Genomic DNA, 21,287 nt, shown 5'->3' on the forward strand with positions numbered 1-21,287 from the left:
GCTGCATAACTGCCTAGAGATCACTGTTTGTGGCTTAATTAAGATATATATACCTGCTCAAACGAAGTCTCAGAAGCTAGTATTATGACTGTAAAAGGTCGTTATGAAGGAATAGTTAAAACAAGTTAATGAGGGGGGCACAAGCACTCCAGGGCCTTTGAACACACACATTCTACACATGCAATTGCATTGGAGCTCCAGCCTCCAGAAGTCTCCAGTGAAGAGATTAAACACAGGCACTGGAAAAATCAACACAAGCTGGCACTCACGCTTTACTGTGCAGGGAGGCGTAGTAGTGCCGCCGCTGGGCAGGTGCCATTGCCTGGACACTGACGAAGACGGGAGCCACGGCCGGCTTTGGAATTTTGTCTTCGAGACTGGCCGACCCGCTGGCTTCTGCAGCCAAGCAAGAAATAGCTTTTGGTCAGTGCGCAAATAAGCAACGGAACACGGCAACCAACACTGCCCAAAGCTATTCACGTCCAAGCAACCCCAAAATTGTCCAACATGCTAAAATGCAACCCGCATGCAGTCACTTGTACCAAAAGGGCACCTGGGGCACCTATTTTCAGCATGTACATTGTTGCGTAAACATTGCAAAAAAAAAGCAGGGAAGCTGCAGCAAGGGTCAATCTGTATCTTGAGGACAAGAAAAGGTATTGCGAGAAGATCTCATTTTCTTTTATGGCTGCATTCATCATGTATGCATATCTCAAAGAACTGCAAGGTGACATACGGCAATACTAATATCCGCAAACAAATCATGCGAGCCTACACACTGTGGCAAAAGCCTGACCCAAACAGACTATTACGAAAATACACAAAAGAACCACAGAACTGCTTGCTATAAAGACTCAAACGCTCGTCAATGGAACTGCCAGTTAATCATCTTTTGCAAGAGGTAATATGCTGCTTACACACAAAGTGCTTTTAATTTGATACATTCAATAAAGAAATTAAAAGCCACTGTGAATGTATCGCATAAGCAATACATTCGTAACGGCTTTTCATTCATAGTGAAGTCACATTAGTTAAAAGGCTATAACCCTACAGTAAAACCTTGTTGATCATGCACAAATTCTCTTCAATCAAGCAAACCTTTTCTTGCAGCGAAAAACGTGTAGCACCTCGGCATCTTCTGAGCACACCACAATTACAGTTCACAATGAAAAATACACACAAAGACAAACGCTGTAGTAGCATGATTTTTTGCCAAATTATATGGCCAACAAAACTTGTACCGTATAAACGCGTGTAAGGGCCGCACCTTTTTTTTCAAGAAATAAGGGCCAATTTTCAGGGTGCGGCCCATACACGCGACATTTTTTTCTTTTAAGTAAAAACGCACCAGTTAGCGAACGAAGAGCGTTTATTGCAGTATACGACCTTTCTTGCGACATACGTGCTCAATCGTCGTCACTCAGCGAGTCCTCAGACTTGGAGTCCGAGATGAGATGGTGTGCTGCAAAGCGCCGTCACTCCACAAGCAGTCATCTTCCGTGCCATCCAAGCTGTTAGATATCCCGGCGACTTTAAAACTTCGGGACACAATGTCCGTCGACACCGCGCTCCCCGCAGATAGGATCCACCCAAGTACAGTCACCAAGGCTAGTCCCTTCACACGCAGCATGTCCATTGTGAGTGCAAGACCATCATTCCGCACTTCAGTCACATAGCGGAGCAAGTCTTCTTCCAAATCGGGAAACTTGCACTGCTCTCCTCGGAAAGCGCGCTTAGTGCTGTTGGTGTTTCGCAAGGCTTCTTTTTGAGCACACCAACGTCGAACAAACTTCTCGTCAACGTCGAATTTTCTGCCGGCGGCACGTTTCCCATGCTCGAGAGCATACTCGATCTCCTTCAACTTATAGCCAGCAGTGTAGCTATTCAGGTACTTGCCCATCTTGCCAAAACGTGAACGCCGTGTAGAAAACAAGCTAGCAAGAAGGTCATCGAACAGTGCAGAAAACTACAGCAAATGTCTGGCTGAACTGGACAAACTACACAAACCGAACAACGCCGCGAACGCCATGCCAAAGTTGGTGATGCTAATGCCGATATGGATAGCACCGATAGCGCGTTGGTATAGAGATGTGAGAAGCTAAATATAAAATCCTGCTTTAACCTTTAGTTGACGAGTCTATGAATACTAATAAAAAATTAAAATTTTTAGCCCACTTCACGAACATCTTAACACGAAATAAAATCGAAAAAATATATATACATACTCTGGTGACGATGATGATGGTTGCGTTTCCTTACGCCATCTATCGATTACGCCTAGAAGCTTACGCGCGCGCGCATTTTGAATACGTATTGGTTGAGGAAAGTGTGGGTGCGGCCCTTACGCGAACTTTTTTTTTTTTTTTTAGAATATGCACTTCAAAAAAACGGGGTGCGGCCCTTACACGGGTGCGGCCCTTACACGCGTTTATACGGTACTTCAGTGTTGTAAAGATGATGGCAACAGCACACACAGTCACCTGGCACTTGTCAATTGCTGAAACATTGCGTGTGTGTGAGTTTCCAGCACAAGGCTAGAATAGCATGGCCTTAGAGATCTGTTTTTTCGACACACTGCCTTGATTTTGATTTACTTGAGGCCTACGAGACCAGCAACTCTCATTTCATGACGCAGAAGCTGTGGGTAAATGAGAAGCAGCCGACTGACTGCACCAATTATCCAATTAAATTTAAATGCAATTTTTCGGACTCCCCAAGGACTGTGCAATCATCCGAAAAAACAAATTCAAGCTTTCTTACTTCGCCCAAGCGATCAAATCGCCACAGTCACTTCTAAAATGCCATAAAATATCCCGAGCAGGCGTACCCCTCTTGAACAACTTCAAATTGCCAGCAAAATGGAGGGGGCGCATTTTCCTGGAGAGGTACCAATATTCAAGATTCATCGCACATCACCTTCCTCCTTTTTAAAATTGGGTTTTGCAGCCAGGAAAGCAGTCATGAAGTCTAGCTATTAATAGCCTGGCTGGAAGAATATGAAGGGTGTGGTCAATTGTTTCTTCGGCAATCGCACTAAACTTCCTTTTCATCACACTGACTTCTTTCCTCAGTTTCTTTCTCATCTTGAGGTTGTAAAAAGTGCTTTGCAAGGTAATTGTTCTCTTTGCAAGCCTTTCTCTTTCTGTGGCTCTGTCCACTGCATAACCACTTGTTGAGAGTTTCTTCACTGAGCAACATGAAGCATTGATACTTGATCGTACAAGGCATGTTCTGCACCTCAATGTTTCACCATCCTTTGATGCCGCCTAGTGACAAAGATTTTGGGACACTTAGCAGGGCAGCCCATACACAGCTGCAGGTTTTCCACATGCAGAAAGAATTCCATTCTTCTACGGACTTCCACTCAACGGTGTGCTTACAGGCGTATGCAATGACATAAATGTAAGCACTGACAAATCAGTCTGGCTGGATGAAAGAATTCTAGATGCTGAGATGAGTCGGCTCCAGTGAGTACTAGATGTACCCGATATTGCCAGACTGCTTCTATCCTTTCCTCAGTGGCTGACTATTTTGGAAGCGACAGCGTTTCACGTCTTACCACAGCTCCTTCCCATCGAGTCATGGAGGCCATGCATGTATACAGTGGGCATCATTCCCAGCAACTGGTCGATGTTCCTCGGGGTATCTTGAATGTGCCAACACTCGAGCAGAAGACTCCTTTTCAGGCTTGTTTTGGTGTCTAGCACAAAAGCGCCGTCGAAATTTGACTGTGCTTTTGCACCTAGATTTTACCGCATATTCGTTTGCCCTCCTGCAATGATCCCAATGTAAAATGGCGGTATGTACAAATGAGCTATTAGTACTGCTGCGTACAACTGACCACCATGTCTCCCCATTCATTCAGAAAGCCTGGAGTATTGTGTGCAATGGACATGTCGGAAAACAAGAAGTCAGGCACGTACCCTCATCCCAGTTCTCTTCCGTCGGCACATCTTGGGCTGCAGGGGGCAAGGCCACATCTCCAGATGGCTTGTCTTTTTCTGAGACTGCAAGGCACGTCACTTACAATGAGCCTACGTGCAAGTTCTTTGAGCAAGTCAGTGCATGTAGCTTTTTCATGCACTCCTGCAGTTGCAATATTACGTTATAACATTTTCAATTACAATACCTCAAGGAAAGCTGTATGTAAACTAATGCGAACCAAGTAGAAGAGTAAACTTTCTGTTATACTTTTTTTGCTTTTGCTATGTGCTCTTTTAAAAGAAATGCTGCTTTGGATTAATTTTTGTACCAATTTATTAGTGCCAGTTCTATATAGCAAATCTATACTGAAGGTAGAGGGTTAATCACTTAACTGCTTATGACAAGCTGAGCTCGTCATGAGAAATTGTCACTTTTTTACTTATAACAAGCTGTGCTCGTCACGGCTCTTCAGCAATGTTTTAAGAGGCTTTTGACAAGCCCAGCTCGTCAAATGGTGTTTTCCTATTTAAAACACAGATGGCAGCCCGGGTTCCGTGATTGGCGCTTTTACTGAGTGAGAGTCTGCACACTAAACGGCGAAATGCGCGCCTTCCGTCTCCCACGCATAATAAATGAACATGGCACAGTGCCATGCTTAAACCGCTACCACAAGGATGGTAGCCTCATCTAGTTTATATTGAACCATCGAGGAATAGTACATTTTGCCCACGAGTAGTCAAAAGGAACCCACACTTTCTGGAGTTGCAGAAATTTCTTTCGGAATACCCATCAGATGCCACAGGTATGGGGTATTACCAGGCCCGCAGCCAGGAGGGGGAGGGAGGGTCTAGGGCCCCCCCCTCCCGAAATTCTGATGGAGGAGGGTGTTTTACCGAAAATAAATAACGAAAATGTGTGTTCTTCAAGGCCTTCAGCAAGTGCCCTCCCCCCCCCGAAAAAAAATTCCTGGCTACGGGCCTGGGTATTACATGACTGTGCGAAATATGATGAATAAAGCATTTTTATGAGCCGTAAAAAGTTTTCGCAAGTTTTTTTCTGTTTTGGACATGTTATTGAAGCACTTCAAGTAAAAACAATTTTGGAACAATTTCTCGTAATTTAATAGGCACTTAAGGGATTAACCAGCGAGGCGGGTCAGTTTAATTTCTAACACTGCACTCTCACAGGACAACAGTTCCCTCTTGCAGAAACAGGCCGCAGTCGAATGTTTTAAACATCATTAGCATTACGGCGTGCTTCCCAATAGACAACACTAACAGCATGCAGTGTTCAAGCCTAGTTTGCCTTCAATTCCAGAGCTCAAATAGATTGCTATTTGTCAAAGAATCAATGCTGGGCATCGATCAGGCGAGAAAAACAAACAGGCTGCACCAACTGAAGTTACTGTGCATGTACATCTGGCAGCAAAAGTTGCCGAGAAAAACTCTATCCCCACTTTGCCTCCAGTGAAATGTTCCTGTCCTTAGTATTTCTTGCAACCTAAACAGTTACAAGTGATGTGATTGACCAAAGCTTCTGGAACAGTTAAAACCTCACTTTGGAGCAGCAAATCAGTCTCCTGGAGCAGTGCGAATGGCAGTTAGGCATGAACATTATAATAAGCTGAATTATCAAGAGGCAACAGCCGCCATTTACCTGCTCATCACAATTACCTTGGTCCCATGAAATGCTCTGCTTAATATGCACAGCAGACTTGTTAAACGAAACCTGAAGGAACCATGGCATTGGGAATATGTTCCATTTAACCGGAGTGCCACTTACAGGGAGATCAACAGTGGTGAAGAACTCAAGAAACCAATCACTTACAGGCAGATTTCCCATTTAGGCAGCAATTTCATTTAAGAGATTTCAGTTTACTAAGAGTATTGTAGTTACCGGCCTTTATAAGAGATTTTTTTTAAACTACATGGCACTCTCCTGTATGCTTGCATAACGACTAAAATTTGCACTAACTTGAATAAGGATCTCGAGTGCCTGCTGTGTGCTTTTTCTCCGAAAGAGGGCAACGACGTTGGCACATTCTCAGCGCAAATTACCGTATTTACGCGATTCTAAGCACCCCCCGATTCTAAGCACCCCCCCTGTTTTCACTATAAACATTTTGGAAAAAAGTTTGCTTGCGAATCTAAGCACCCCTCTTTTTTATTTTATTTTTTTCCTTTCTGCGAACACGGCGCAGTCGGGGCCGCCAAGCGCGCCCTCTAGTCGCTAATCTCGGAAGCCGCCATGTCGTATGTTGCTAGGTTCACACAAGAGATGGCGGCACAAGAGTCGGCAGCAATCCAATCCGCAAGTCCGGACAGGTTGCGCTGGCTTCGCGGTGGCGGGTGGCGTGCTTACGTTTCTTTGTCAGTTGTTCGATAGCCCTGACATCGGTCAAAATGAGTGCAAAGAGGGCATCCTACAACTTGAAGTTTAAGGGGAGATGCTACTCGAAGACACTTTTTCTTTAATATTCACCCTAGAGCAATGAAACTTGAGCTGCTTATAGAACTTTTTATGCTGATTTCAAATATATAATTAGTTTTCTTGCAAGTTGCATACTTTTAGTTCTGCAACATGACAAAGTGAAAAACTGAAGCATCTTGCCCCCCCTCTTTTCAGACCTAAACTTCAATAATTTTTTACAATTGATAGTTCATAATGTTTCAAATAAAGTGCAGAATGCAAATAACTAATTAGGAAGTCATTACAAAATATGTACTAGACGTGAAAAATTTTAACGTTGGAAGTTCATATTTCTCCTACCCTAGTGAAAGTTTACATAACTTTTTTTTTATTTTATAATAAGAATATCGAAACTTAAACAAGATAATTGTATTTCTCGTACTTTGGAAAAACTTTAGGAAAAATTTCATGCAGATCTGAGCACCAGAAGTACCCGAAAAAGGAGGGGCACATTGACAAAAATGGCAAAATTTGTGTTTTGAGAAAAACGAGTTTTAAAGTCAAAATTGCATGTTTATTTATCAAAGATGTCATTGAATGCAACGAAATTTGTACACAAGAAAGAACAATCCTCCTTGTAGTGGCCACTGCCATTAAAATGCGCCAGCACCATAGGTTTGGCCCTCACGGCTCTTTCGAGCTGACTCGTCGACAAGAGATTTTTTTCTTCAGCGCACGCCGACAGGCCCTTGCTTCTCCTGTTAGTTTTTGAGACATTTTTTTCTGGCGTGTGCTGTCCCGTGATGTGCCAAGAGCAACCAGATCATGAGACGGGAGCACGCCAAGCTCTTCCAGAACACGTTCAAAACTGGAGTGCCCTCGATTAAACCAACATGTTCAATGCTGTCATATCAGCAATCAACGAAGACTCGTCGTCCTGCGATTTTTCTTCGTCTTCGAAGAGTCCGATCTTTTTCTGGGAGGCACTCGCATATTCGAATGCCGCGGCAAACTCGTCGGACGCATCGGCGTCACTGCCACTACGCCTTGCGGCAGCAGACGATCTTTTCATGGTTTGAGTGTTCGGCTTTGATTTGCGCCGGCGTCCTCGAAATTTGTGCGTCGCGTGAAACTTCACAGGCCGATGACCGCGCTTCCTACGGCTTTCTTCATCCATAACGGATAAGCACTCGAGAAAAGCGTTGTTCAGCTGCGCTGCTCGACGAGACACGGATCCTGCAAGTAGGCTTCACAGCACACACAGGCGCGCAGCGGCCAATGGCGGCTCCCGATCCGTACCACGTGATTTAAAGCCAGTCGCGACGCTCGAAGAAGGCGGCAAAAGCGTGCTTCTCTTTATTATTTCTTGCGCTGCAGCAGCGCGGGAAACTTGTTATTTGAAGAGTGAGGCTCGGCTCTTCGCCTCATGCGGTCGACAATGGTGAGCGGCGGCGCATTATCAGCGGCAAGGTGCTCGAAGATGACACACTTTCGGCCTTTTGACAGCCACCTTGTGCTCTTTAGACGCAATTTTAAAGCATTTCCAGTTGAGTCTCGACATTGATTTTTTTTTTCAGAACAGTAGAGGTACTAATCTTAACAAAACAGGCGAAAACAAAAAATCGATAATATTTTAGAAAACTCGTGTTTTTCGACCCGCATCTCCCCTTAAGCGTGCTGCGATCGCGTTTGCCGAGGACAATGGCAACCACAGTGCTGCTGCAGAATTTGGCGTGGACCGAGCCTGTATCATCAGGTGGAGGAAGCAGCGGGACCAGATTCTCAAGGGCGCCGCGACTCGCAAGAAATTCACGGGACCGCGCAAGGGCCGACACCCCGAACTCGAAGAGGAAGTCTGCGAGTTTGTTCGCAGCGAAAGAAGCAGGGGCTTCGCTGTCACTGCCGATGCCCTACAGACAAAGGCGATGGAGATTGCGAGGAGAATGGAGATTCCCCGCGCCGTGTTCCGTGCTAGCCATGGCTGGGCGGAGCGCATGATGCGAAGGAATGGATTTTCTTTGGGACGCCGGACCACGATATGTCAAAAGCTGCCAAGTGATTTTGATAACAAACTCGTTGCTTTTCAGCAACACGTGCTGGATCTCCGCAGATTAAACAGCTACGATTTCGGCCAGATCGGCAATGCCGATGAGACGCCCGTTTTTTTCGATATGCCGAGAGCAAGCACCGTTAATGAGGTAGGAGCCCGGGAAGTGAGGGTGAAGACTACAGGGTATGAGAAGCAGCGTGTCACAGTGATGCTGTGCATTACAGCTGACGGCCGCAAGCTTCCGCCCTACATTATTCTGAAGAGGAAAAACATGCACAAAAATGAGTGTTTTCCGAAGGATGTCATCGTCCGAGTCCAGGAGAAAGGATGGATGACAGCCGAGCTAATGGAAGATTGGATCCGGGTTGTGTGGCAGCGGCGCCCCGGGGCACTGCTTGGGGAAGCTTCAGGTACGCGGTCCATGCTTGTCTTAGATGCTTTTCGCGGCCACCTCACCCCGGATGTGAAGACCAAGCTGCAAAAGAGCAACTGTGACTTGGTCGTGATTCCAGGAGGCATGACACCAGTACTGCAACCCCTGGACGTTTCGGTGAACAAGCCGTTCAAGGCCCACCTTCGACAGGAGTACGAAGAGTGGGTCCGGAACCCCGAGCGAAAAAAAAAACGCCGACGGGAAAGTTGCAGAAAGCGTCCCCGTCCACCGTGGCAACATGGATTTCGGACGCGTGGAAGCGAATCAAAGTCGACGTTGTCGCGAAGTCGTTCAAGAAATGTTGCATCACGAACAACCTGGACGGCACCGAAGACGATGTGCTGTGGGACACAGAGAGTGACGGGTCGAATGGTGTGACGGACTCGAGCGGTGCGACGGACTCTAGTGGCAGTGATAGTGACTGACCTGATACACAAGTGGTGTGTTCACTGTGTGAACCTATTTTTCTTTTCATTGTTTTTGAATTAAAATGCGATTTCTTGCGTCAGCCTCGTTGATATGTTGTCGCAAAATGGGGTGGGGCTGTGCGGTCATTTTTCGATTTTTCGAATCTAAGCACCCCCCCTAACTTTTAATATCGCGATCGTGAAAAAAAGGGGGTGCTTAGAATCGAGTAAATACGGTATGCAATTCTTTCAGAGATGTAGCTGAACTAACGATATTTTGTACTAGATAACATATTTGAAGTCAGCACACAAATATACATGAACTACGCAAGTTTCATCAACATCAATCAAGAATTTATAAAAATTTTAAGGTCCATGTCCCCCGTTAACCAGTGCTTTTAGTATTCAAGTAAGGCATAGTAGGCCTTACACCACCATTCACTGCTAGCCATTCGCAAGAATGGGGATCCTTGTGACATGCTCTTGCACACAAAATAGGAAGTGACGAGATGGCAAGTAAAAGATGCGTTACCGGTGAGGAAGCGTTCCACAGTGGTGTTGAGTGGGCACGTGTAGATGTGGTGCATCAGCTGGCTGGCAGGCACCACGTGCTCGGCAGAGAAGGGGCACTGCTTCATATCCTTCTCTTGGTGGGCCTGCAGAAGAGGCAGCATGGCTCTCAGTTATGCAGGTGCAGCAGAGATGCACGCAAACAAAGAATACTGAAAACTAGGCACGTGCGAATTGTGATTTTTCACTTCGAAGTGAATACGAATCGAATAGTTACTTCATTCGAATAGTTCTGAAGCAAAGTGAATATTTTCGAATCACAGCAAATACCTAGGAGACAACGTTCACGAGAGAAAAATTGATGGAATACACTACATTACCTTGTTACAATAACCTTTCCTAGCTGTTTCATCCACTAAATCTTTTTGCCCTTCATAAAAGTAGGGGATCAGAAAATCAGACTTTTCATTTTCAAATTTATTAGCACCCACCCCCTTACATAATACCCTTGTAAGAGCCTCGTTAAGAATATTGTGATTAAATAAAAATAAATAAATGTCCTAGCGCAAGTTACTGTGCACGAACACCAACTGTTCTACATGCTCAGGGAGAAGGTGCTCTCTTCGTGCTGAGACACATTCCCTGTGGTGGAAAATAGCCTCTCACTGTACACTTGAGTAGCTGGCACTGAAAGGCAGAGCCAAGCTACCTTGGAGAGGGATGGGTAATTGGCCTTGCCAATATTTTTCCACCACAGGAAGGGATTGTCCAAACGAGACTGAACAGGTGCATGGAGGTACTCCTCCACCTCCTCTTTCAATCTCTCGGAGCCAGTTGGTGCAGTATTGAAACCAGCCAAAGTCCCAAACACACTCCACGCATCAGTGCTCGGTGATGCAGCTTCTGCAGGCGCACTGCTCGCGCTTGGCTCCTCTTCATCGTTCTGTTGAGGCCGGCTCTCTTCGAAAGCTGAGAAGAGCTCACTCTTTAACCATTGTTTCTCACAAGTGGCATCACAGCACACTGCCTTAAATCGGGGGTCTAGTGCTGTGCTCACGGCATATGGCACCTGCAATTTAATGTCCCCAAACCTGCACTTGATGGCCTGAAGGAGGTTTCCTGCAGATACAGACTCCTCCCCACAACTCCACTCTTGCTGGGTCAGGAGGAGCTACATGCAGTGCACTAGCGGCTTTACCTGCGAAAGTGTTGGGTGCTTTTCAGAGCAACTCTCTCTTGTTGCATTATCAATGCATTTAAGGACTAACATTACTATGTCGTGAGACCCCATTCACTTGAGGTAAAATCCTCCAATGTATCCTGTTCGGACAGGTCCAAAGAAATCGGATGACGAAGCTTTAAAAGGCGAGCAGTCATTTCGTACTCACTGTTCCAATGTGTTACCACGTCTTGGATGAAGCTTGTTTGAAGTTCCTTGAGGCAATTCCTGACCCATGCTTGTTTGAAGTTCCTTGAGGCAATTCCTGGCCTGGGAGCTCCTCTTGCAGTATCCTACAATTCCTCAAGCCTTGATGCACAGCTGCTCAAAGTTTGGGGTGTCTCTCTTCGCACAGTTAATGCACAGTTGCAAGGTGTGCGCAAAACACTGAGGGAAAAAAAACGCGACACGCTTAATTTGACTGGGAACCTAATTTCAGTTGCTTTATGAGGTGTGGTGGCAGTACGTGCACGCACATCCAAATCCGAATCCATCACAAGTCAGTCCTTCTTAGCAACGTTGTACATATGGTTGTACCAGAGAACATCCATACCACTGCTGTACTTCGTTATGGCTGTCAGCGTAGTTTCTCTCAATGGCTGTTAGGGCAGTTAGGATACTGTCCGTTGTTAGGGGCATTCCTCCGGTACTGTACTGCTTCAGGCGTACGCCTGTCGCACTAGTGGCCTCATTGGTGTGCAGGGGTGATCTGGGCTCAGCATTAGTGTTTATGCTTTTCCGCTTCAAACAGAATGCCATGTTGAGAAAAGCTCCCAAATTGTGAAGCTCCTAGGCGTCTTTAAATAGCGAATCTACACCCCGCCAGTGTCAGAACGAGCGAGCCAGCCTCGAGGGCAGCGTTTACACCAAAAACATTGCTCGAGGGCGGGCCTGCCACCAGTCTTCTGTGGCCTTTGCAACGGCCGTCACCATGAAATATACGCAAGGTAGCGGAGGTTATTTCACAAATAAAGGGGACATTTTTTTTGCCATGCGTATTGCGGCACATTCGCGGTTTTATTTTCTTTCACGAAATACTTCGAAAATATTCGAAGTTTTCGAAGAGTGATATTCAATTCGAAGATTAAATTGAATATCATATTCGCTTCGATATTCGAAAGTTTCGAATATTCGCCCAACCCTACTGAAAACTAGTGATCATATTCGCTCTGTATTTTGTCCTTCTGCGAGTGCTTCGACTTGGGGAGTGAGAGACCATGCCTTGTTAGTCTGTGCTATCAAGGGGTCATTTGCCACAGGCTCACCAAAACGAGTTTTCCTACGGCATGCAAGCCCGCTGGGCATTGTGAAAATCGTACTGATAAACTTTCATTGGTAAGTAACTGCCAGTAATTTGGCAGAGCTAAACACAAACTGCAAAAGTAAAAACTTGTCTCCTATAGGAGCCACCACTACGAACAAAAATAAATATGATGCAATAACTAATGGTGCCTAATGAATCCTCTGAATGGCAGTTCCTTTTCATCAAAGCGCAGCAAAAATATTGTAGCTCTCTCATATGTCATCTCGTACAATGGCTCTCTTGTTTAGCGGCAAAATATGTATAATTTCAAAACTGACAAGGAATTGCATATTGCACAGAACACAACAGCTGACTAGGGTTGCCACCTGCCCGGTTTTAGACCGGCCCAGCCTGTATTTTAAGCAGTGGGCCGGTTGCCCTGCACCTAAGACTGGCATCATTTGCTGGTTTCTTGGCCACTGTATCGCAACTTTATTTTTTTTGCATTTGATAAGCATAAATTCAGCAACTTGAAGATACTAAATATTTTTCATCAGTCACCAAGGCTCTCAGGTAGTTTTCACCCTATTTCTATCTTGTGCCCATAAAAACACAACTTAATTAATCCCTCCAGTTATACCAATAATTTAACCACACCGAAAAATTAATGTCAGTGGTCATGTGCTTGCATCATGAGTGTAAGTTATCCACCTTCGAAGCAGCGAAAATTATGTCAATGCTTGTTCCCAAAGACTACAGATCTCAACTAGAGAATGAGAGCTGGCTCCTGGCCGTGGACGACATGTATTATTAATAATTCCTGGGAGCTTACGTCCAAAATGGACGGTATATATGTAGACTGCATTTATTTTTAAGCCAACAGAAGAGTTTCTTAGCTCTGTTTTCTTTTTTTTGTACATCTACATTATGTCGACTTCTGACTAGGCAAGCAATGTAACAAAAGTGTCACTGTGTGTGAAAGACTGAGTTTTTTTTTTACCATAAGTTCATCACATGAACAGATTTTCTTCTTAACAATTTAGCTTCGAGAAAGGTGTGGGACAAGGCAGCACTCTTCACACAAGATGGTGATGTAACAGTTATCCGGTGCTGACCACTCGTTCTCTTGGTTGTGACCACAGAGGTTGAATGTGACAGCAAAAGCCATCCCGCCTAGCCTTGGAGTTCATGTTTTGGAGCAGCGTTGGAGCAGTTTCTCCAAGTTGTAGTACGGATGTAGCAACATTAAGCAAATGTGGGTAAATATAGCAGCATTCCCTTCCCAGAGCTTATTACTTTGCCATTTTAGGGGCGAAGCTCCTTAGGGTCGAGGCTTGTCTGCTGTTGCGCCGTAGCCAGCCGCTAGTACTCTGAGCGCTTGCTCTCGCGCCAAAGAGAAGTCTTCTTCCTCTTCTTCTTCGAGCGCCTTGATGATGATGCCAATGAGGAAAATTTCAGAATCACCGCATATCCACGAAGTAAATGATGACAAGTGGGCGAAGCTCCGCTCGCGTCAAAGAGAAGTCTTCCTCTTGTTCTGCGAGCGCCTTGATGATGATGCCAATGAGGAAAATTTCAGAATCACCGCATATCCACGAAGTAAATGATGACAAGTGGGCGAAGCTCCGCTCGCGTCAAAGAGAAGTCTTCCTCTTGTTCTGCGAGCGCCTTGATGATGATGCCAATGAGGAAAATTTCAGAATCGCAGCATATCCACCAAGTGAATGATGACGAGTGGGCGCAGGTGAAACTACACATAATAATTGCAAAAGAGAAAGCAAGCGAGAAATACAGAGAGAATGAAATAAAGAAATAGGAAGAAAAATAGAAATATAGATAAATAAAGAGAAAAAGAAACGAAGAGAAAAACAGGAGGAAAGAAAGAGCAAACAGAAGAGAAACAAAGAAGGCTGCCCAGCTCTGCACTTCCTTCAGACTCGATCAGAGGGACTTGCACTGACCTCGTCTTCTCAAATTTCAGGTTGGATCCCATACAAGAACCTTTGGCTTTACATTTCACTAATCATAAGGCGACCATATTGAAAGGAAAACGCTGCCCACATCTCAACACCATATAAGCAGTGTGATTAATAAACAACTGTGTATATACTACACACAAGTATTGTCACATCTTTGCATGATCGAGTGGGCAATGTACGGGGGGGATTCCCGGTAAAAGATCCCCCGGAGCTTCGCCCACTCGTCATCATTCACTTCGTGGATATGCTGCGATTTTTTTAGCATGTCTGTGTTAATCCAAAATGATGCATGATGCTGCAGCCTTTAACACAGCGAACAATGCACTCCGCACTAGCACACTCCTCTTCTACGCATGTATTATATACAATGCAGTCCTGCCATGTCACACATGTACGAATTTTATGATGAGCTTTGCTGTTGAAAAGACTACAAAACTTTTCATAATATGTACTTCATATTCTATGGTCATCTTTCTCTAACATTCCTATTCAATCCTTCTTGGAAATATTCTTCAAACATCCCTGTAAGTTTCTACTGTTTTACCAGTTTTAAGTACGATTACCAATTCAAAGAAATGCAAGATAGGGCCCTGGGACGGATGCGCCGAAGGGGTACACCCTTGCCATGCAACGCAGTGCATTGCAAGAGTATGGCAACGCAGGCATGGCAAGATGACAACCGTCATACGAGTGCACCACCTACAGACATTTTTACCAAACTTTGTCGACATCTACGCGAGAACGTCGATCTACATTTCTAATCTGCCAACGGGCCGATTTCTTGCAGCGGCTGAGAAAACTTGATACACTGGGCACACCACAAGACAATTAGAAACGAAAAGAAAATTAAACTGAAAATTACAAACAGAGTCCCGGTGAGCTAACTTACAAGTGTCCTTAGATGAAGTGTCGCCTGGTGCATTTCAGCTTAGCACTTAAATCAGTAGCAATGTGCAACATGTTGACAATAACGTTTATTGTGTTGAAGGAAGAAGTTAGTGAAGAGTTGCCGATTTTTAGGTCTCCAAATCAGAACAGAGCCAATACGAAATTGAACAATGTAAAGATAAACCTGTCTTTTTATCTTATTTGGACATTATGGTTGAAAGGCAGTGCTTTCCATATTTTCTTCCGTCCACATGTAGCCTTGCACTGCAAGATTAGCTAAGGATGATCTCAGGGTGTCCACCAATTTCATTTTTCTAAATTTCCCGACTTGTAGATTTTGCATGACGATTCTAAGCATATTCCCAGACTGAGAAGCCTGCTCGAAAAACTGACTATCTGTGTACTGGAAACAAGCCCTCGAGTCGAAAAAAAAAAAAGACCGGGCACTTGTATAAACTGAGTGCAGAACTGAGGACGTCTGCTGTTGCATAGCATCTGAAAGAGGTTGACCTGTCCCGGCAAGCCTCTGGTCATAGTGCTTCTGGCCAAACCAGAATGCCTTCGAGTGGAGCCGAGGTCATGGCCAAGACAAACAAGAAGAAATTCATCGAAGTGTGCAACATGCTTAGGAATTGAGATATTTTGTGTGATCTATAGAAGCAACACTATGCGCTGTCCTTTTTTCCTTTCACTTCTGCTTAGCCGTTTACTTAAGCCATGCAAGAAGGAGCAACCTTATAAGCTTTGATGAATGGCAGAGATTGTTTTCTTGTCTGTCGCACCTACTGCCATCAGTAACATTTCCATGACTCCGCCAGGTTTTTCAAAAATTCCAGGACAATCCTCCGACCTTTCCAGACATGTTTAAAGTCCCTGACAATTTCAGGTTTTCCAGCTTGGTAGACACCCGGGACCTATTAACTGGCACCAAACATTTACAGACATACAAAAATGGCGCAGTTTATGGATGAACGAGCCTGCAGTTCTCACCTTTCTGCACTTTGTGATGTGGATCTGCAGACGTCCCAGCTTGACCTGATGGGCCGGGTTGTAGGGGCACGTAGTCAACGGTTCCTGCCGAGACTGGTACGTTGCCATGGTTTCCAGCTGCAATCAATTGAGGAGCTTCATTAGCATTACGTGAGACATTACACTCAAATCTCGATATAATGAACACTGATATAACGAATTATCGTTTATAACGAAGTAAGTGCAGAATAGTGTTGCCATATATACAGTATTACAAATAAATGCTTATAACGAATTTTCGGATATAACAAAGTTATTTTCGTGGCAGATGTGACTGTTATAATGAGTTTTGAGTGTACTACATAACAGCGGAAGTGATATATAAATGCTAGCTGCTGCTTCAAGACAAACTGCACTGACAGGATGGTCGCAGGAATGAACTTAGCAATGAAAAGACATAACATATGACTAGTAACAAAGTTACTAATTGGTATGAGCATGTGGGAAAAAGAATATTTGCAACCAAGCCTTTAGATAGCTCACTCACAGATGTTTTGACAATTTATATGAAATCGCAGGGAAGATTAATTCACGCTTCCGAGAGCTTCAAGCGGTTAATTAGGCAATTGACTGACGAAGTCCTAAAAGCACACTGGGGCTTATGTAAGTGCTTGCACTGTGTCTTGCATCAAGAAAGACAGTACTTGTAAATAAAACAAAAATACACTGAAGCATCAATTTGTGTGACTGCCAGTCCAAAGTTTTATGTTGTGTTTTGCAATGCCACATTAAAAGTAAGTGTACCTAGTACTAGTCAGCAGCCCACAGGGCCAGAACACTGAGCAAACATTGCACGATTAAATTAGGAGAGTTACATTTAATGATCAGCTCAATGACTTTTCCAGAGCTGCGCTTTAGTGAGTAGAGTCAAACTTACTGCAAAATTCCATCTCACTAGAATAAGACTTGTTGTAAAGGCAACAAAAACCTTGACTGTCACTGCAACCTAACCGGTGGCACTAAATGTCACAATAGTTAAATAGAAGTTACTCCACTAAATCCGAGTGATATATGCAATAAAATAATATGGGTCCTCGCTAGAAACTGTTCTACTTTGAGAAAATTAGAGAACAAACATAATTGGGAGTTTGTTGGCCTTTCTAGCAAAGCAGGTCGCGTTACCAAAGTACAACCATGGTCATCTCGAAAATATTAACAAAATTTGGCCGACACAGGCATGTTAGCAAGGAACTATGAAAAAATTAACTATGTCGAAGAAGGCCATGTTCTTAGAGCCGGAAACTAACATCCTATCCATGGAAGGGCACAAAAGACACTAGCATCCAAAGAACTTTAAATGTGAGGTATAGCGCAGCACACAGACACATGAGCTCCCTAAACTGCTGGAAGATTGAAAGTGGCCAGACGATGACAAAGCAGCCCAAGCTTGCTGGGAGAAGAGGAAAATTACCTGCTGCATAGAACTACATTGCAGCATCAATTGAACTGTGTTCACAGTGAGTACAAACTAGTGTGAACAGCTTGGAGTATTGCTACCTTTACATGGGGGGAGCACTTCTTTGGGCAGATCTGCACAACAGGACTGCAAAAAGCATTCTGCAATGAACTTAAGCAGCGGGGCCTGTGCCTATGACCTGCGCACTGGGGAATTAGGCTCATGCACGGGAACTTGCATCAGAAAGGCTCACAGCCTCACACAAGCAGCAAATGCTTATGAACATTCGGTATTTTCAGCTCACAATGTGACCTTTAACGTGGTTAGTTTAATATTTAAGTGCACAGCACTTTCGACTGAGGTTCATATTTGTGCCAGATTTTTAAAGCAAAATCAGCCAGGGTGGCCTAGCAGTCCGACGGCTAAAGAGACACTTCGAGAAAGTTTCGAACTGCAGTTATCAACTAATGGTTCCCGACATTACACGGGCCCAGCTTTCGTAACACGCACACACACAGCGCTGACGCAATATTACGCGTAGAAAATAACATAATATTTTCATGTGCCCTAATGAGCACATGAATATGAACTCCGGGTTAAACACCCACTGTGTTGAAGTTTCATGTACGGAACTTCCAAGCGTCATGACATTGAAAAGCCCAGGGATATCTTTTTTCCTCGAGGTGGTAATATTGGCGAGCCCTCGTCCAGGGATTTGGCCAGGGATTTGGTCCAGGGAACTGGCCCAGCACACCACCTTATTGAGCCCTCATCGCATTCGCCGTTTAACATGCGCCACCCGCTCAAAGGACTGTTTTCAAACACCGGAATTAAAGCAACAAAGCGCGTCGACGCGTTACACACGCTGTCGGATAACAAACGCTTATACAATATTCAGCTGCTCGTAGAAGGTATTCGTACGCTCACGCCGCTGCCAAAGTCACACCTAACCCTGAAAAGCCTCTGACACGCAACGTCATATAGTACAACTAGTTGAATAAGCGTTTCTCGTACGATACTAGTACGCTGCGCACTTCTGAGCCGTAATACACGAATACAGAACACATACCAGGTACAAGCGCTAAATTTGGGCGAATTCGAGGCTTCGCGAAGCTCGAAAGCAGATGCGCGCAGGGCTAGGAAAGCAGCGCTGAAGTTGCTTAAAAAGTGGCTTTGACGATAACACAAACCATGCGACCGCACAAAGAAAAACCAAAGCTCACTTCTACTTCGTCTTCGGCTGCCTCGGGAAGAGCAAAGTACGAGCCCAAGAAAGCTGACCGCTTTCACGCTGACGAGCGAAACCACTTGCCTCGTACGTTCACAGCGACTGAACTGCACTCAGTCGCAAGACAAGACGTAAGTGAAACGGTGCAAACTGGAATAAAGACTCGGGAAATTCAGCACCTGTCGTGACTGTCATCCAGTTCGCACTGTTCCACATGGGGCACACAAGAATGGAAACAAAGCACGAAGACTTACGTAGCAGCAAAAGAAGAGCCGGGAAATACGCCTGAAGGATTGCCTGCTTTGCCAGTGAGAGGACAGAAGACGGACTGTGCCGCGTGTGAGCTGCAGAACGTGCGGGAACAGTCACACGAAAGCAGTGACTTTTGGGTGACTAGTGAATTTTGGGTGACCGAAAGAAATTCTGAATCCAAACCAGTCGAAACTTCCGACAGGTTTGACTTCGACTTGACTCGCAGTGGCTTGCACGCGTTCAATAAACGTGCCAATCTCAGAGGCCATGGTTCAACGAGATCTGCTTGCATGCAACACATATGCAACATTAGCCGTGACATTAGCGATCGGAAATGACACAATTATGGAGCCGATGACGTAAATAGACTCAAGCTCGCTGGAAGCCAGCTATTATAGTTTCGGTCCTCATAGAAAATAGCGTCACGATCACGTATGTTGGAATCATAGATAGATTCATTTGAAACTATGGTTGGGATCCCGAGACAACCCAAATATTGCTCGCTGCGAGATCGGGCTACAAGTGGCAGCAGCATCGCAGACAGTCCGTTTCGGCGCGCGTTTCGAATTTAGCTCTAGTTTGTGAGCCTTCCGTCGCTCCTGTGACGGCTGTTTGATTATTCGAGCGGCCGTCACAGGCTTAGACAGCCATTTGTTAGAGAAATTCATCACAAGCTCCCTCGGCGAGTCGTCAGAAAAGCTGGAGGGTGACGAGCGCTCACCTGATTTTTACTGTGAGGTGCACGAAAAAGGTGCGACGTTTTCATAGGCGCAAAAACGCGAAATGACACTGCATAAAGTAAAACAAATATAAATATCTCCTTGGTGCGCGCTGACCCTTCAGCGGTAGCACATGCGTTGTTCGGCTCTGCAGCCGAACAACGCATGAGCCTAGTCCTAAAAGAGCGCAGGGCGTGGCTGGTGGCGGCACGCATTCAATAAAATCACGCCATATCCACGAAGTGAATGATGATTGAGGAGCTGGCTCGGAGATAATCGGGTAAACCGTGAATGCTCCTACTGTCATATAAAGACGTCACACCTTGTTACAGAAGCGATCGTGGTCAGGTTGTTGTCGAACCACAAGCGGTCGCAGACCTTGCAGCTATGGCCGAACGCGTGGTGGCGGAAATCGTGGAAATGTGGTTTTGCCTGCGTTAATGCCATCATCAAGGCGCTCGAAGAACAAGAGGAAGAACACTTCTCTTTCGCGCAAGCGTGCGCATGCTACATTTGGCTATGCTATATGTGGTTTTGCCTGCGTTAATATCATCATGAAAACGCTCGAATAACAAGAGGGAGAAGACTTCTCTTTCGCGCGAGCTGCGCCTGTAGCGGTCGCCTCTGCAACTAAGGTTACGCTTACGGCGCGGGAACCTGGCGAACCAGCTCCTAATATACACAACGGCGCTTCCCTGTGAGCGGTTTGAGCCGACTGTCACCGAATGAAACACGTTGACGAGAAATGTGTCCGAAACTGCTCAGAAATAAGAAAAAGGACATATTTTCATGCTGCCTTCATAACTCCTTTTTCTGTGGCGGCAGATATTTTTAGCTGAGTAGAGGCATCAATTACGACTGGAATTAAAGAAATTAAGTTAATTAGTGGAGATAGGCGGTAGGGTAAAACGGGAAAATCGCAGCCCTTCCTGCAAAGAGCCTGTTGCCGCTTTCAGATTTCGCAAAAGCAGCCGCTGGCAATTATTAGCGAATGATGAAATCTGACTAATTTCGCCGGCGGAACCGAAACTCCGAAGAGCGCAACTGCCATACTCTTCCGAGACGTCCAGAATAAGTGATGGCATCTTCATCAAATAGCGCCGGGGCGCCCTGGTGCTCCGTCTCTTGCAATGCGCGTAGCGCCTGGGAGCCGCGGTGCACACCGCTGCGATTTGTCGAAGACGGCACGAGCGTCGTTGTACCAATCATCGATCGACCTCGCTTCGTGGGTGTACGTGTTTGGTTTGCGATTACAGCACGTATACGGCACACGCACGTTAACAAATTCAGAACTAACACCACTGCAATCGCCATTGGGAACAGTCACCTCATTATGGTCGTTGCGCTCATGGGAACTTCGGTTTCGCCGGTGAATTTTGTTCAATTCATTGCTCTGCAATAATTACCAGAGGCCGATTTTTTTAAATCTCAAAGCGCCAATGGCCTCCTTCACAGGAAGGACAGCAATCCGCCTTGTTCATTTTCCTGTGCTGCCATCTGCCGTTTTGGTAGGGCCGGGACAACCGGCATTGCCAGAAGTAAAGCCTCCGAGATCGAGACGTTTCGCGACTTTCCCGCTAGGGGAAGGCGGACGTGAAAAA

The 21,287-nt window shown here is 45.3% G+C and overlaps 1 protein-coding gene across 2 annotated transcripts in view; it reads right to left on the reverse strand.

The window, feature by feature from the left end:
- The window catches only part of LOC119383940 (protein D7), a 51,942-nt gene extending 32,756 nt beyond the window's left edge, over positions 1-19,186 (reverse strand). The window contains exons 1-5 of one of the 2 annotated variants that reach the window (XM_037652216.2): positions 18,970-19,186; positions 16,053-16,169; positions 9,756-9,879; positions 3,924-4,007; positions 270-396 (exon numbers count right to left, since the gene is read on the reverse strand). In XM_037652216.2, the coding sequence (XP_037508144.1) occupies positions 270-396; positions 3,924-4,007; positions 9,756-9,879; positions 16,053-16,160 (443 nt within the window). In that variant the 5' untranslated portion in view covers positions 16,161-16,169; positions 18,970-19,186. Of the gene's footprint in view, positions 1-269; positions 397-3,923; positions 4,008-9,755; positions 9,880-16,052; positions 16,170-18,710; positions 18,842-18,969 lie in introns of those variants that run through there. The other variant, XM_037652218.2, reaches the window with a different exon arrangement.
- Between the last annotated feature and the right edge of the window lie 2,101 nt (positions 19,187-21,287).

Source organism: Rhipicephalus sanguineus, chromosome 2 (assembly GCF_013339695.2).
Source record: "Rhipicephalus sanguineus isolate Rsan-2018 chromosome 2, BIME_Rsan_1.4, whole genome shotgun sequence".
Lineage (NCBI taxonomy): Eukaryota > Metazoa > Arthropoda > Arachnida > Ixodida > Ixodidae > Rhipicephalus > Rhipicephalus sanguineus.